Below are 16,953 nucleotides of genomic sequence, written 5' to 3'. Positions count from 1 at the left end.
GATGGACTTCAATCCAGATAAGTGTGTGGTGGTTCATTTTGGCAGGTCGAATAGGATGAAAGAATATAATATTAAGGGTAAGACGCTTGGCAGTGTGGAAGATCAGAAGGATCTTGGGGTCTGGGTTCATAGGTCACTCAAAGCAGCGTCGCAGGTAGAGGCTGTAATTAAGAGGGCGTATGGAATACTGGCCTTCATCAATAGAGGAATTGAGTTTAGAAATCGGGAGATAATGCTGCAGCTGTATAGGACCCTGGTCAGACCCCACCTGGAGTACTGTGCCCAGTTCTGGTCGCCTCATTACAGAAAGGATGTGGAAGCCATAGAAAGGGTGCAGAAGAGATTTTCAAGGATGTTGCCTGGATTAGGATTAGGATAGGTTGAGAGAGCTCGGTCTTTTCTCCTTGGAGAGGCGAAGGATGAGAGGTGACCAGATAGAAGTGTATAAGATGTTGAGAGGTATTGATAGAGTGGATTCTCAGAGGCCTTTACCCGGGGCTGGAATGGTTGCCACAAGAGGTCACAGGTTTAGGGTGCTGGGGAGTAGGTACAGAGGAGATGTTAGGGGTAGGTTTTTCACTCAGAGGGTGGTGGGTGCGTGGAATCGGCTGCCGGTAGTGGTGGTGGAGGCGGATTCGATAGGGTCTTTTAAGGGACTTTTGGATAAGTTCATGGACGTTAGTAAGATAGAGGGTTATAGGTAAGCCTAGTAGGTAGGGACATGTTCGGCGCAACTTGTGGGCCAAAGGACCTGTTTGTGCTGTAGCTTTTCTATGTTCTATTATGTAAATGTTTTCTGCGCTAGCAGTTAATAGACTTATGTTTGAAAACTGGAAGGTAACACTTAGCTAGCAAAAGGCTTATTTCTTTGAAACAAATACACCCAGCACAAAAAAGTTACTGCTTGAAAATGACACAGCAATTAAAACTTCTAACCATTGGTCATTTATATGCAAATCTCTATGTCTGCTCGGTTGATCAATTTACTGAGACATTCATCAGATGTATTACCTGATTATTTATTTACGAATTGTTCTCATGAGTTGAACTCAGACATTACAGATGGATGACTCTTTTCCTGTATTTTATATGCAGCAATTTATCAAAGTGGTATAGTACCCAGAAGAATGAGACTGATTCTATCACCAAACTGTTCATAATTAGATTTGTGTCTTTGCTTGATTTACTTACAACAGAATCAGCATCTGGAGATTCCCTGTAGAAGGAATAAAATAAAAACAAAATGTAGTTGTTGAAAATATTTGAATCATAAATACATAAATAAAAAGCCAATTGGAATCACTTGCTTTGTTTTTAGAAGGTATATTCCCTATCTGTAATATTGTAAAACACTTGTATATACATAAAATAGTTATCCAAATATATTTTAAGAGAAGGTTGGACCGAAAGCCATAGATGTTATGGTAATTAATATACTCTGAGAAAGACAATAGAACAAATAAAACACTTAAATTGAACATGTGTGACAAAAGCTACAGCCTAATAAGAAGAGTATGATGTGAATTTTTGGTCAAGCACTCAATTATCTGTGATTGCATAAAATCATAAGTGAAAAATCATCAATTCTAAGATGGAATTATTGCTTTAAGTTCACTTCCAGATACCATCCTATTCTATTGTTTGTTAGCAGTGTATGCCAAGTACAGCAGAGCTGACTGAACAATGGTAAGTCTACTAAGCATATGCAACATTAGACAACTACCACAGCAACACAATTTGTTTCAAAATCAAATACAGAAAATGATAAACATAATATTTTCCATAAGAAAAACTCAGCAGGTCTGGCAGCATCTGTGGAGAGAGGAACAGAGTTAATGTTTCGAGTCCAATATGACTCTTTTTCGGAACTCTCCACAGAACCTGCCAGATCTGCTGAGCTTTTCCAGCACTCTTTGCTTTTATTTCAGATCTCCAGCATCTGCAATATTTTGGTTTTATAATATTTTCCAATTTTGAGATGCTGACTCTTAATTTGGAAAACTAGAGTCAAGGTTTACAGTGCTGGACATCACCAAAGATCAAAAGACTAAAATAGAAGATTGAATAAATCACAAAGAAACAATGGAGTGATGCCAAACTTGGGTTTTAAAAATCTTAAGACTGCTGGCAGGAGGAACAGCTGAGAGCAAGAACTTCCAATTCTGGTGGATATTTTCCTATTTTCTCCCTTCCACAGTGGGCACTCACTTCTTTAGAAGACAAAGTTGAATGGCACTTGTAATTGGGAATTGTTCTCAAGTCACTCGAGCCATATTTAAACAGCTCAACTGCCATGCTAGAATCACTGCCTTCCATCACACATCTCATAAAGCCAACGCCAACCAATAAAAATTATTTATAGATTTGCTACAGCTGGTCGGTCGGTGGATCAAGGAGGCCCAAGTTTAAAAGAAAGGTTTTTCCCAAGTTAGCTTAGCAAGTTTATCTTTACTTGCTGTCATTGGTTATGCAAGACCCATCATGCCAGGAGTTGGTAGAAATTGCAGGGCACTACAGGAATATAAAAACCACTCTTAACACTACTACTGACAAACTTCCAGAAACATTTCTTTTGTTGAAATTTAAAGTACTGGAGAACAAAAATGTCACAGAATGCATGGCTTTCAGCTAAAATAAACTCGTTTAAAATGCAATGAATAATTGCACAATCATTGAAAATGGTGACAATTTTAACTGCTATAGAACTTCAAGAACATTAAAAGATGGTATGTCTTCTGAGCATTTGATTGTACCATTAAATTAAAAACTCACATTGAATCAGTATCTTTTTCTTTCTTTATCCGCCCTGGAATTCCAAAAGCTTTTCTTCTCGTCTTTTTCACCCCTGCATCACAAACATTGGTTAACAAATCAACACTATTAAGTAAAATAACAGATCCAATCTTGTAGCAAGAAATACCCTTCCTTGGTGTCCTAAAAATGAAGTTTTGCTTCAGAGACCGTGGCTGGAATTTTCTGACCCCGCCCACAGTTGGGATTCTCCAGTCCCGCTGCAGTAAATGGAGATTTGGCAGAGTGACAAATTCTCTGTTCTCGCTAGCAGCGGTAGCAGGGCATGCGAGACCGGAGAATTCCAGTCCGAATTTGCACAGTAATTAATGCTGAACAATTAATGAATATGTTTTCTCCAAATTACAAAGGAAAACTGCAATTTAAAGTTGCTCTCTATCCCAATCTTATCTTGTCTGCCTTATGCTGTGTTCTGAATGTGTCCATTTCCTATATTGCTATTATTGCTAAAACCATGCCAATGTTAATTGTCTTCTTGCTTGATTCTCTGAGGAGGAAGTAGGAAAGGAATGAAGAACAAGAGAGAATGAGGAAGGAGAGAGTAAACACATGACAAATGGAAGGGAAAGCAGAGATATGAAGCAGTGGGGAGCAAGAGAGGGAAGGAATTGATGGGGGTGGGCAGGCAAGATAGCAGAGGGAAAAGGCACAGAAAAGGATCAAGTGTACGAGGAGGAGGAGGAGGGGAGAGAGGGTAACTCTCCAATTGTAAGTGGTAAGAAGGAGAAAGTGCCTAATTAAATAGGAAGGAGAAGACGAAGGATGGTAGATGCAAGATGGTAGAAAAGAAAAGGGAGAGTAAGAATAAGACTGAGAGAGACCTCCTGGGAAGCCAAGACTATCCTTCACCCTGGCCTCTTGCCACTGAACAGTCCCTCTGTCATCATTTCCTCTCCCCTTTGTTCCTGGTTTGCTTTTTCCATTGACTGGGGAGGGTTAAAGATTTTAAGCAGGACAGGCACAGAGAATGAGCCTCTGGGAGAACAAAATTAAAAGAGTGGCGATTAGATATGTTGTGTGCTGGATGCTGGGAAAGAATCAGTTATAGAAAGACTAGAAATGAGGGAAGTGAAATCATATTATGTTAGGGGTTGAGAAGGAAATTGCTGGTTGTGATGAGAGTGAGAGGAATGTCAGGAATTTGAAAGTCAACCTGAGAAACACCATATCTTACAATCCATCACAAGCAACATGACAAGTTAATACATTTACTAAAAGCAACAAATTTACCTTCTAGAGCATTGGCTACATTACATTCTTCAAATTCAACAGATCCTAAAACAAGAAAACAAATAATCATGTTTCAAATTAAGTTTCCTTCAGAATTCACCACAGTTATGTCAGTTCAACAGTCAAAATATTTATTAGTTTTTAAATGAAACGTTAAATGCTTGTAAGTTTTATTGATGTTTTCAAACAGAGGTTATATAATCCTTTGTGAAATTATATCGCTGAACTTCCTCTGGTTTGTTTCCAGAGAGCATTCCCTGGGTGCATAACAGAAAATAAAGCAAGACTAACGACAGCTGGTCTTGCTAATTTCTGCCACAGCAAACGTTCAAATCCATTCCTTTCCAAGTGGGAGTAATGCAATGGTAACTTCTGTCACACTAGGCAGCAACCCATTTAAGTGCCCAGAGCAGTAGGTCACGGATTCTTTCACTTAGTTTCTCTCAAAACAGAAGACTGAATAAGGACAGACAGTAAGACAGTGGAGGTCCTAAAAAGGTATGTGCCTTACATCAATCGGAACAGTTTCTCCTTATCTACTCTGTTCAGACCCTTCATGGTTTTGACCCCTCGATCAAAACTCCTCATTCTTCTGTTCTCCAAGGAGAACAGTCCCAACTTCTTCAAATTCATGTCCACGTTAGATTTTAAGGGCAATAAGGCTGTTATTTTAGGGCAGAAGCCAGAAGGTCCCGCAGTCATTGGTGTTCTGGGGAAGAGGGCAATTACCTGAACCCACAAACAGGCAGGAGGCAGTTGGCAAGGAGGGTAAAAATCAACCAGATTTGTACTTTCAGCAGGAAGTTTAACTGAGTGTGGCACTAAAAATATCAAAATATAAAAAATAATTTGTCTTTACATCTAATTGGATATCATAAAATAGAATCCCTACAGTACAGAAGGCCGCCATTCGGCCCATCGGGTCTGTAACGACCACAATCCCACTCAGGCCCTATTCCCGTAACCCCACACATTTACCCTGCTAATTCCCCCTGACACTAAGGGGCAATTTAGCATAGCAAATCAACCTAATCCACACATCTTTGGACCGTGGGAGGAAACCGGAGCACCCGGAGGAAACCCATACAGACACAGGGAGAAAGTGCAAACTTCACACACACAGTGACCTGAGGCCGGAATTGAACCTGGGTCCCTGGCACTGTGAGACAGCAGTGCTAACCACTGTGTCACCATGCCGTCCTATATATTTTTTATTCTTTCATGGGATATGGACGTGCCGGCAAGGCCAGCTTATGCTGCCCATCCCGAATTGCCCTTGAACTGTGCAGCGTGCCACATCATTTCAGAGGGCAGTTAAGAGTCAACCACATTGTTGTGGGTCTGGAGTCACATGTAGGCAGACCAGGTAAGGACGGCAGATTTACTTCGCTAAAGGACATTAGTGAACTCGATGGGTTTTTAACAACAATTTACAATAGTTTCATCGTTACCAATACTGAGGCTAGATTTTCATATTTTTCAATCCAAGGCCCCAGATCATTAGCTTTGGCCTCTGGATTATTAGTCCAGTTGATAGGAAAAATAAAGAAGCTGAATATTATTTAAATGGAGAAAGACAGAAGAAAGCACAGAGGGATTTGGGGGTCCTTGTGCATAAATCACAAAAAGCTAACATGCAAGTTTAACAGATAATAGGGAAGGCAAATAGAACGTTGTCATAATGTTCAACTCCACTTTCCCACCTTATTCCCATAACCCTTGATTCCCTTACTGATTAAAAATGTCTGTCTCAACCTTCAACATATTTAATGATCAGTCTCTACAGACCTCTGTTGTAAAGAATTCCACAGATTCACTACCTTCTGAGAGAAGAAATTCCTTCTCATCTCCATTTTAAATGGGCGACCCCTTACTCTGAGATTATGTCCTCTAGTCCTAGACCCTCCTACAAGGGGAAACAACATCTCAGCATCTACCCTGTCAAGCCCTCTGAGAATCCTTATGTCTCAATAAGATGGTCTCTTGATCTTCTGAACTCCAGGCTCAACCTCTCAAGAAAATCACTCCATAACTGGGATCAATCTAATGAACCTTCTCTGGACTGCCTCCAATGCCAGTATATCTTTCCTTAGATAAGGTTCATAGTATTTCAGGTGTGGTCTAACTAATGCCTTATATAGTTTTAGCAAGACATCCCTATTTTTATACCTCATTCCCTTTGAAATAAAAGCCAATTTATTAAGGAAGCTGCTGGAATTTAAATTATTTGTTTCGTTCAAATTTTAAGTAACTTAAAATGCAATTTTTAACTTTAAAAGTCATCATTCTGTTTGTTTCATTAGCCTCCAGTAGATTCCCCAGAATAAATTGGGGCAAATATAAAACACGTCTGGCCTCAACTGGAGCATTGCATCCAGTCCTGGGCACAACACATTAGGAGGAATGTGAAGACATTAGAGGGGATGGAGAAAAGATTTATGAAAATGGTTCCAAGGGTGTGGAACTTAAGGAGAAAGATTGAAGAAGTTGGGACTGTTCTCCTTGGAGAACAAAAGGATAGGAGGAATTTTGATAGAGAGGTCAAAATCATGAAGGATCTGAACAGAGTAAATAAGGAGAAACTGTTCCCACTGATGTAAGGATCGAGAAGCAGAGGATGCAGATTTAAGGTAATTGGCAAAAGAAGCAATGGGGACATGAGGAAAAGCTTTTTCATGCAGTGCGTTGTTAGGATCTGGAATGCATTGCCTGAGAATATAGCGGAGGGACGGTTGATTGAGACTTCCAAAGTGGAATTGGAGCATTACCAATGAGAAAAAAAATAAAGGGTTACATGGAAAACATGGGGGAATGGTATCAGGTGAACTAGGGTAGCACTGCTGCTTCACAGTGGCAGGGACCCAGGTTCGATTCCCGGCTTGGGTCACTGTCCGTGTGGAGTCTGCACGTTCTCCCATGTTTGCATGGGTTTCCTCCGGGTGCTCTGGTTTTCTCCCACAGTCCAAAGATGTGCTGGTTAGGTGCATTGGCCATGCTAAATTCTCCCTCAGTGTACCCGAACAGGCGCCGGAGTGTAGTGACTAGGGGATTTTACAGCAACTTTATTGCAGTGTTCATGTAAGCATACTCGTGATACTAATAAATAAACCTTAAACTTTAATTGAAATGTTCCTTCAAACAGCTAGCACAGACACACCTGGCTGATTGGCATCCTTTTAACCAGTCCATGACTCTGTGAAGTGCTGTGTACCTATCTGAAAAATAGTATCAGGTAGGAACAGAACTCGTTGAATTGTAGATAGATAGATAGATAGATACCCTACAGTGCAGAAAGAGGCCCTTCGGCCCATCGAGTCTGCACCGACTACAATCCCACCCAGGCCCTATCCCCATATCCCACCCACTAATCCCTCTAACCTAGACATCTCAGGACTCGAAGGGGCAATTTTTAGCATGGCCCATCAACCTAACCTGCACATCTTTGGACGGTGGGAGGAAACCGGAGCACCCGGAGGAAACCCATGCAGACACAAGGAGAATGTGCAAACTCCACACAGACAGTGACCCAAGCCAGGAATCGAACCCAGGTCCCTGGAGCTGTGAAGCAGCAGTGCTAACCACTGTGCTACCGTCCCTGAAGTATTGTGGTTAAAGAATACAGTCCTGGTAGAGGGTTAAAAAACTCTCATTTTTAAATAGAATGTTTTCAAATATAATGCACTGTAGCACCTATGTTATGAAGCTATATTGCAATTTTTGTTGTCTGAGCAGCAGCATCTTCTGATATTAAGGAACAATTTAAGAATAAATCTTGCTGATTTAAAACTCGAATCAGCAATATTTGAGTGCAGGGCTACACACATCAATTGGGCAATCCTATATTTTGGGGGTGGATGGGGAATGAAAAACATCTGACTATAAAATGAAGATCTTAGTGAAAATATGCCAGAAATTATTTTAACTATAAATGTTCTTATTAGTTCAATCTTCGCTTCAAATCGTTTGGAGCAGTTTATACTGAAACTGCCTCAAACTGCAACATTTGCTGCAACGTGGGAACAAGTAACACAAAAAATATTGCCAATTCTAAAAACAAGTTTGATCAGAAACATAGACAACAGACCGATTTTTATAACGAGATATGTTTGTGAGCCATGAAATCACGCATGAAAGGGCAGTTTTTAAATTGCATATGCTTCAAATGTTGCTTGAAGCGACAAAGCCTTTGCGTGCCTGGCTTCGAGCCAGTTGACAACTCAGCTGGATATGAGTGCACATTCTGACCCCCCCTTGCAGCACGTCACTTCTGAATTGTTTCCGCAGTAGAAAGTTTATTCAACCTCTCTCTTAAAAGCACTGAACCAACCATCAGTCTGCTATTTAATCATGCCAAAACATGTTATTTTTCTGACAGCACTGAAGCCAGAGTGCAATCCCTAATGAACAGCTTGGTACAAGAAGAATTTGAAATGTTTTAGCCTCAATTAATTCTGCTGTCAAAACAAATGGTAACCGTTGGTACTTAGATGTTGAGCTTGCACACAAAGGTCATTTTTTGTATACATAAAACACATCCAAGCAATTTCTAATTTCGGTGTCTGATGCCTTTCATGCTTTTTTTCAAAAACAGAAATCAGTTTTTTTAAGACATACTTCAATGGCTGGAGACCAATATGCACATATATTATTAAAAAGACAACATTTTTTTATATTGGAACCAGAGGGCTATATAAATTATTTATGCTACTATAGGGAAAAAAAACAAATTAGAAATAATGATGTATAAAATGATATATGTAACCAAAGATTAAAGAACGTTAGACAGAAACTCGCTATTTTTTTTGAAACATACAAGCATTCGATCAGAATACGGTTATGGATATTTCAATATTGAAGAGAAATAAATATTTCCAAAAGGTGGAAATCACCCCACTGCACTGCCCACTATCTTATGTTATCAACGATACATTGTATTTTTCACTTTTCACCAGGGGAAAATAGGAATTACATTTTCTGAAAGAGAAGCAAACAAATGTGACAAAATGCAGATCAAGATCTATAAATACAGGATCATAAATTAACTTGCTGACTATGATTCATATATCTTAATTTCCACATTTTACCAACCTTCACATCTACTACTTAAGTAAGCACCTTCACCGGGTTTAGGGTGTAATGTCATATCTAGTGTTAGAGTTCTAGTATAGTAGTTCTATATATAGTTCTATATCTAGTATAGTGTTCTATACTGAAATACAAATCTCACGCTCCAAAAAAAAAGTTTCCGAGCTATCTTTCCAAGTACAACATATTCATTAATTCCCATTAGTTAGATAACAAATTTGACACGTTAGTAAATTATTGGTGTGTTATACTGAGGCAGCCAAAGCAGTATCAGATCCAACTGAACAAAGGTGTGAAAGCTGAAATGCAGAGCATTGCATACATATTCAAACATATACAGAGAACACACAGCTTAGTCAACCAGAAGCATGGTGAAATTTGGCATGATAGTACAGATCTGTAGAGGCATCATTTGCTCTTTTTAGCCATTAGAAATTTAAAAGCAATGCAACAAATTTGAAGTCAACTGTGGCAGAGATGTGAAGCGGAATCTTCTACTTTCAATGGTGGCTTGAAGGTGGGAAGGGCATTTAATAGGCAGGACGGTGGCATACTGGAAGCCTGGCTCTGCCAGAATTAAGTTCTGGGCAGGAAAGCTGATGGTCAACCTGGTATTAATATAGTGGCGGGTGGGCCAGTCACCACGTGATGTGCACGGCAGTTAAAATTACATCGCACCTTGTCATGTGCTGCAAGAGATTTGTGGGGAGATTTGTGCGAGGGGGGTTCCCACACGGAGCTACCCCTTGCCCTTTCTGCCACCCCTTTGCGTCCCTCTCAACCCACATCACAAAAAAAACCCACTCCACATTACTTATTACCCAGCAACAGTCACAGCCTTCTCAGTCATAAAATCATAGAATCCCTACAGTGCAGAAGGAGGCCATTCTGCTCATCAAGTCTGCACCGACTATCCAACAGAGCATCTTACCCAGGCCCTATCCCCATAACACCACGTATTTACCTAGCTAATCCTCCTAACCTATACATCTTGGGACACTAAGGGGCAATTTACCATGGCCAATCCACTTAACCTGCACATCTTTGTATTGTGGGAGGAATGATGTGGAGATGCCTAAACCGGGATGTTGGATTTATGTCACATTATCAGTAACCCCCACAGCTTGCCTCCTGGACTTGCAGAATTTCACGAGCTGTTCTGTCTGGAGACAATACACATCTCTTTAACCTGTGTTTAATGTTCCCTCCACCCACATTGTCTGTACATTTAAGACCTGGCTGGCTGTAGGATTCACATTCTAATCAGTATTCTGCAACTTGATTCTTTCTGTTTGCACTGTTTGAGAGCAGATTTCCACTCCATCTGACGAAGGAGCAGCGCTCCGAAAGCTTATGGTATTTGCTACCAAATAAACCTGTTGGACTTTAACCTGGTGTTGTGAGACTTCTTATTGTAGGAGGAAACCAGAGGACCCGGAGGAAATCCACGCAGACAAAGGAAGAGCGTGCAAACTCCACACTGATGGTCATTCAAGGCTGGAATCGAACCCAGGTCCCTGGCATTGTGAGGCAGCAATGCTAAGCACTGTGCCACTCCGTGCTGCTGAGCAAAAGAACTGCCAACATTTTGGTAGACAAGACTTCCTTCCTCCAGGGTCTTGATTCCAGGGGAAGACTCACCATTGCCTGATTGCTTTGAGGTTCAGTGAGCCTTTCCGAAAAAGGCAGCACTCTCCAGCTGGAGGCAAGACCCTTGATGTCTCAACAAGATTCTGCCCATTAAAACACTTCTTTTGGATTGTCTTACCACTAAAACAAATACAGAAATCAGCACTGTGCAAGCCATTTGGTATTGATGGAGCAAACAATAATATGCCATACTGCTTTCAAATGTGAAGACTGACTGAGGCATTAATCAGAAATGCATGATAGCATGTCAATTGATTCAAAAAACTTAAAAGACACTTTAGTTCAGTGCATTACAAAGCCCACCCCAACTATTCATTACCTGCACAACTGGATATTAATATTTTGACAGACATAAACATACAAAAAGTAAATTAATAGTTAAAGGAAAGGTGGGGCCAATTAGGGAGTGAAAAGGAAATCTCCTTGTGGAGATGAAAAACATGGCTAAGGTACTAAATGAGTATCTTGCATCTATCTTCACAAAAGAAGAGGATGTTGCCAATATCACAGTAAAGGAGCAGTGTGTAGAGAAATTGGATAGATAGAAATAAATCAAAGGTGGCAGGAGGGCTACTTAAAAGATTGGTAACATTCAAATTCAAAAGTAGTCAGAAAGGGATGAATCCTAGCTTGCTGAGGCAAGTAACTTGCATAGGCAAGAAATCTTCTATACAATCTTTCAATCCCGTTTGGATTTGGGAATGGTGCGAGGACTGGAGGTTTGCAAATGTTACACCTCTATTCAAAAAAGGGGGAAAAGGGATAAACTCCATAACTATAGATCGATCCATCCAAATCGGTGGTGGTGAATGATCTAATGATGATAATCTGGGACAAAATGAACTGCCACTTACAAAGACGTGGTAATAAGCAATACAGCCACCACAAATTTATTATCAACAAATTGTGTCTAACAAACTTGATTGAATTCTTCAATGAAGCAATGAGGAAGGCTGCTGAGAAAAGTGAAGTTCATGTTGTGTATATGGACTCTCAAAGACATTTTCAATTTAATGCAGAAAAGTGTTAAGTTATAAACTTTAGTAGGAAGAATGTGTAGAGGCAATATAAACTAAATGATATACTTTCAAAGAGGGCTGCACCAAAAGAGAGCTCCAGGGTATCATATAAATAAGCCTTTGACAGTGGCAGAACAAGTTGATAAATCAGTTTAAAATGTATATGGGTTGCTTTGCTTTATAATGGATGCAGAGAGTACAGAAACAAGGAAATTCTATTAAATCTTTATAAATCATTGTGTAGAGCTCAGGTGCTGCAGTGTTCATTAGAGGCACCATAATTTAGAAGGACGTTAAGCACTCAGAGAACAAAATTAAAGATGAGGGACTTCAATTGTTTGGAGACATTAGGGAATTGGGATTGTTCTCCTTAGAGATAGTTAAGGGGAGATTTAATAGAGGTGTTCTTAAATTACAAAGGGTAAATACAGTAAATAGCTACAAACCATTTCGACTGGCACGAGGTTAACAACAACTCGTATTTAAAAGCATCTTTAACATTCTTCAGCAGCATTACTGAACAAAACTTGACACCAAGCTACATTAAGAAATTTTACGGTAAAACTTAGTCAAAGAGGTAGGTTTTAAGGAGAGTCTTAAAGAAGAGAGGTGGAGGGAAAAAGAGATTTCAGGAAGAAATTCCAGAGCTTAAGAGGTGGCTGAAGACATATAATCAGAGTTGAGAGATTTTAGATCTTGGCAAAACAAAATGGAGGGAGATAAGGCAAAACCAACTGATGTTTCAAGATGTTATACTCTGGAATGGATGAAAAGCAAAACTTTGCATGGTAATGGGGAAACAGCGGGAAGTTGGAGTTTTATATAGCACTTTTGGAGTGTTAGAACAGCACGATTGGCCTAATAGCCACCTTCCGTGATATCGATACTATTACAAACCATTAGTGATTGTACACTCATTTAAATGAGGGGGCATAGATAAGGTAGACAGCCAATATCTTTTCCCAAAGGTAGGGGAGTCTAAAACTAGAGGGCATAGGTTTAAGATCAGAGGGGAGAGATACAAAAGTGTCCAGAGGGGCAATTTCTTCACGCAGAGGGTGGTGAGTGTCTGGAACAAGCTGCCAGAGGTAGTAGTAGAGGCGGGTACAATTTTGTCTTTTAAAAAGCATTTAGATAGTTACATGGATAAGCTGGGTCTAGAGGGATATGGGCCAAATGCGGGCTTAGGGGTTTAAAAAAAAAGGCTGGCATGGACAAGTTGGGCCGAAGGGCCTGTTTCCATGCTGTAAACATCGGGTGGATGGAGCTATTACAAGGGGGCATAACTATAGGGTTCATGGTGGGAGATATAGGAAGGATATCAGAGGTAGGTTCTTCACGCAGAGAGTGGTTGGGGTGTGGAATGGACTGCCTGCAGTGATAGTGGAGTCAGACACTTTAGGAACATTTAAGCGGTTATTGGATAGGCACATGGAGCACACCAGGATGGTAGGGAGTGGGATAGCTTGATCTTGGTTTCAGATGAAGGTTGGCACAACATCGTGGGCCGAAGGGCCTGTTCTGTGCTGTACTGTTCTATGTTCTAAACCTCTATGACTCATTACTCAAGGCACCTCAGCTGAGTCAGAAGCTGGGTGCTGTTCTCCCGAAGTAAAAGCTAACCAATCTACTGCCTCTTCATCAAATAATATTCTTCCTTTAACTTTTTGAGCCAATTGGGATGTTCAGGTCACATGATTGTATAAGAATGATGTGTGTTGTGGATATTCCATTTTTATCTATACTTTCTTTAGGTTGTAGACAGGACATATATATTTTTGCCAGATTGGGGGAGGTCGCAGGAGAGTGTGGGGGTGTTGGGCGTGGAGGGAGGGGTGGTGAGAGTTGGCGGGATTAGCTGTACAGTTACACAGGGAATGCTGCATAAGTCGGAACTGTCCAAAGTCTCCAACACTAACTCAGTTCCAGACATTCTCCTGGAATCTGTCGCTCTGTGCTGACTACCTCCTGGATGCTCTCCAGAAAATTCTCAACTTTCCATTTGCTAAAATATAAAACACAGTTAACAAAAATGTTCTGTTCCACATGTGAAACAATAAAAGCATAGATCACTGCATTTTCTTCTGATTAGGAGTTGCTGGGACAATCAGTTCTTTTTAAAAAGAAAAAAAAATGCAAGAACGAAGGAAGCAATGAGTGTTTTTAATGACATTTGTTGCTCTTCTACTGCTTTCAGGACAAGGAAAAAATTGCCCTGTATTCGCACCAGCAGCTTTCTTTTGCACTTTTGGCACTAAAATAAACTAAATCATGGAACAAGCTTCAAATAACTACTAGCCCATTTGGCAAGGAAGTTTTTCATCTAAATTTTTTCAAGATTTTTATATTGCACAACATCTTTCTGTATATAAGTTCCCTCCTGACCTTGTAAATCCTTATGTGGCTCTGTGTCAGACTTTGTTTAACAATGCTAATGTGAAGCACCTTGAAACGTTTCATTACATTTAAGGTGCAACATAAATCATTGTTGTAGTATAGCACCTTTCACAACCTTCAGGATGTCTGAAAGCACTTCACAGCCAATAAAGTACTCTTCTGAGGTACAATCAACATTGTAGGAATACTAAATGCTAAAGGAGAAACAAATATCATGGGTGAGATTTTCCCAAAATATTTCAAGTGTCATAACAGCAAGAAAACAGGAGTTTTTCATACTGGTCATAGAGTTATAGAAGTTTGCATCATGGAAATAGGCCCTTCGGCCCAACTTGTCCATGCTGCCCATGGTCTTCTCGGCATGCTCTGCATCGCAATTTTCTGACACTTAATGCAATGTAATTCATGCCATCATGAGGGCTCCAGGCACGAGACTCGTCCAAAGTGGCTGCAGCTGTGTGCCATTAAGCGGGGCTGGGGGGCGGGGTACTCCACGTAAACACTAATGATGAACACACAGACAATCACACCAAGAAGATGGCTCTCCATAGAGCTCCTCCACAATTTACGGAGGGAGAGCTAGGACGGCTACTGGACCCTGTGGAGGAGGGCCGTCTTCTTCCCCCATGATGGGCGGAGGCCCAGGGGTCAGGCTAACAATGTGGCCTGGGAAGCAATGGCAGCAGCAGTAAGTGCCAATGCACTGGCACGGAGGATGGCGGCCAGTGCCAAAAGAAGCCCATGCCAGACCCCGGCCCTTCCGAATCCCTCCATGCTGACATGCATCTCATCGGCAACAGGATGAAGAGGGTGGCACTGTTATATCCATCACACCTGAAAGTCGGCCAGGGTCCTCCAGGTCCCGGCCTCCCATGGGGCGTCTGCCAAGGGTATCACAGGCCACCAAGTGCGAAACATAGCTGACCGCCTCCACCTCCGATGTGAATTGTCTGGGCTAAGGCGGGGCAGGGGGGTGGGGGCATCTGAACATAGCAGTAGGACAAGTACGGTTAAGAGGTTGTAGGGTCACCAAGAGGGCACAGGTGAAGGCATTCACTACTTAGGATTCTGTTAACTGTCACTTAGAAAATCATTATTAATTGTTATTGTATCCCCCACCTGTGACTTATCTATCTGTGATCCGCCTCTCAAAGGGATGACCGCATCCTGACCATACGTATAGAGACTCAGAGCATCATTCTGCACGTGAGATGCGCTTCGGCCTACCGAGTCACAGAATCTGTCCAGCAGATAGATGGTAGTGTAACCATAGCAACATCAGTGGGGTTGGGAGTTGACCTCATAAGCAATCACTCAAGGGTCATTCAGTGGTTGGGGGAATGCACGCAACACAAGCCCCAAAGCAGTGGCAACCCCCGACATGAGAAGCCCCAACTGGCACGAGCCCCCCCCAAACCCCTGCACCCATGCAAGGCCCCACCCCACACTATGGCAGCAGCTGAAACCACCCCTGCACCCCGGGGGTTGGTACTCAGTGGTACTCACCTCCTAGCCCCCCTTTGTTACTGCTGCTCCTGAACCACACTTTTATACAGTAGAGATTCGCGCCGGCATGATGTCACACCAAAGGAGTGGGAAGCATTCGGGAGAGGGGATGCTAGCATGCCGACCTCGCGAATAATATTGAAATCCATTCAAATTCAGCCAATAAGCTTTGTGTCTAACTTGGGTGCAAAGCAGTTCATGCCAGTAAAAAGGGCTGGGAAGAGAACAAACTATTTTGCTATTCGCCAGGCACGGATCGGATTTCTCACATCTCATGCTATTTTTCCAGCTCGCCATGCTGATCGATGGGCATGGCAAGGTGGTAAGAGTGAGCCCCATAACGCTGTGTACCCAATAACACAAATAAAAATGGCAACATTTTAGTCTAAATGAGAAAAAAATGAACTGATCAGCAGACAAGACACTACAGTCTTACCAGGTCTGTCTTTGCCAGTGCCTTTTGTTTCAGCAAACTTCTGTATTAAGCTTTCGACCGTAGTGCTCTCCATGTTCTGTGCTAACTCTTCATGCACCTAAAAATTAGGAATATATTTTTTAATGAATAAATGCAATATATTTGAAATGGATCATAATTATATATAGGTGCCAGGCCTAGGGGACAGGGGTGGGGAATCCCATGGATTGGCGAGTTCCATGCGGGGGTGAGGGGGTTCCCATGGTGGTGGGGGGGGGGCGGGGTCGGGCATAGTGCTCCAGGCAGGGATTTGGGTTGGCAGTAGTCGGGTGTAGATTAGTGGAGACCCCGCAGGGTGGGAAAGGGAGTAGTGGGGGCAGTTCATGGGAGTGGTTCCGTACAATAGCTTTTTCTGGGTAAATATTGATGTAACGCAGTATTTTTGTTCGGTTTCCATGCAGGGCAGTTGCCCAGAGGGAGTTTGTACTTTGCGGAAATTGCTGTGCAAACCTACATAAGAACATAAACATAAGAATTTGGAGCAGGAGTAGGCCATCTGGCCCCTCGAGCCTGCTCCGCCATTCAATAAGATCATGGCTGATCTTTTTGTGGACTCAGGTCCACTTATCCACCTGCTCACCATAACCCTCAATTCCTTTACTGTTCAAAAATTTATCTATCCTTGCCTTAAAAACATTCAATGAGGTAGCCTCAACTGCTTCACTGGGCAGGGAATGCCACAGATTCACAACCCTTTGTGTGAAGTTCCTCCTCAACTCAGTCCTAAATCTGCTTCCCCTTATTTTGAGGTTATGCCCCCTAGTTCTAGTTTCACCCCAC

General features: G+C 41.7%; 1 protein-coding gene across 2 annotated transcripts in view; it reads right to left on the bottom strand.

The window, feature by feature from the left end:
- The window catches only part of fcho2 (FCH and mu domain containing endocytic adaptor 2), a 182,868-nt gene that overhangs the window by 84,639 nt on the left and 81,276 nt on the right, over window positions 1-16,953 (bottom strand). For both annotated transcript variants that reach the window (XM_078214895.1, XM_078214896.1), the window contains exons 8-11: window positions 16,135-16,231; window positions 4,042-4,086; window positions 2,773-2,845; window positions 1,192-1,216 (exon numbers count right to left, since the gene is read on the bottom strand). In XM_078214895.1, coding sequence (XP_078071021.1) covers window positions 1,192-1,216; window positions 2,773-2,845; window positions 4,042-4,086; window positions 16,135-16,231 — 240 coding nt within the window. The remainder of the gene's footprint in view (window positions 1-1,191; window positions 1,217-2,772; window positions 2,846-4,041; window positions 4,087-16,134; window positions 16,232-16,953) is intronic.

Source organism: Mustelus asterias, chromosome 6 (genome assembly GCF_964213995.1).
Source record: "Mustelus asterias chromosome 6, sMusAst1.hap1.1, whole genome shotgun sequence".
Taxonomy (NCBI): Eukaryota; Metazoa; Chordata; class Chondrichthyes; order Carcharhiniformes; family Triakidae; genus Mustelus; species Mustelus asterias.
This window is presented reverse-complemented; position numbering and strand designations above follow the sequence as displayed.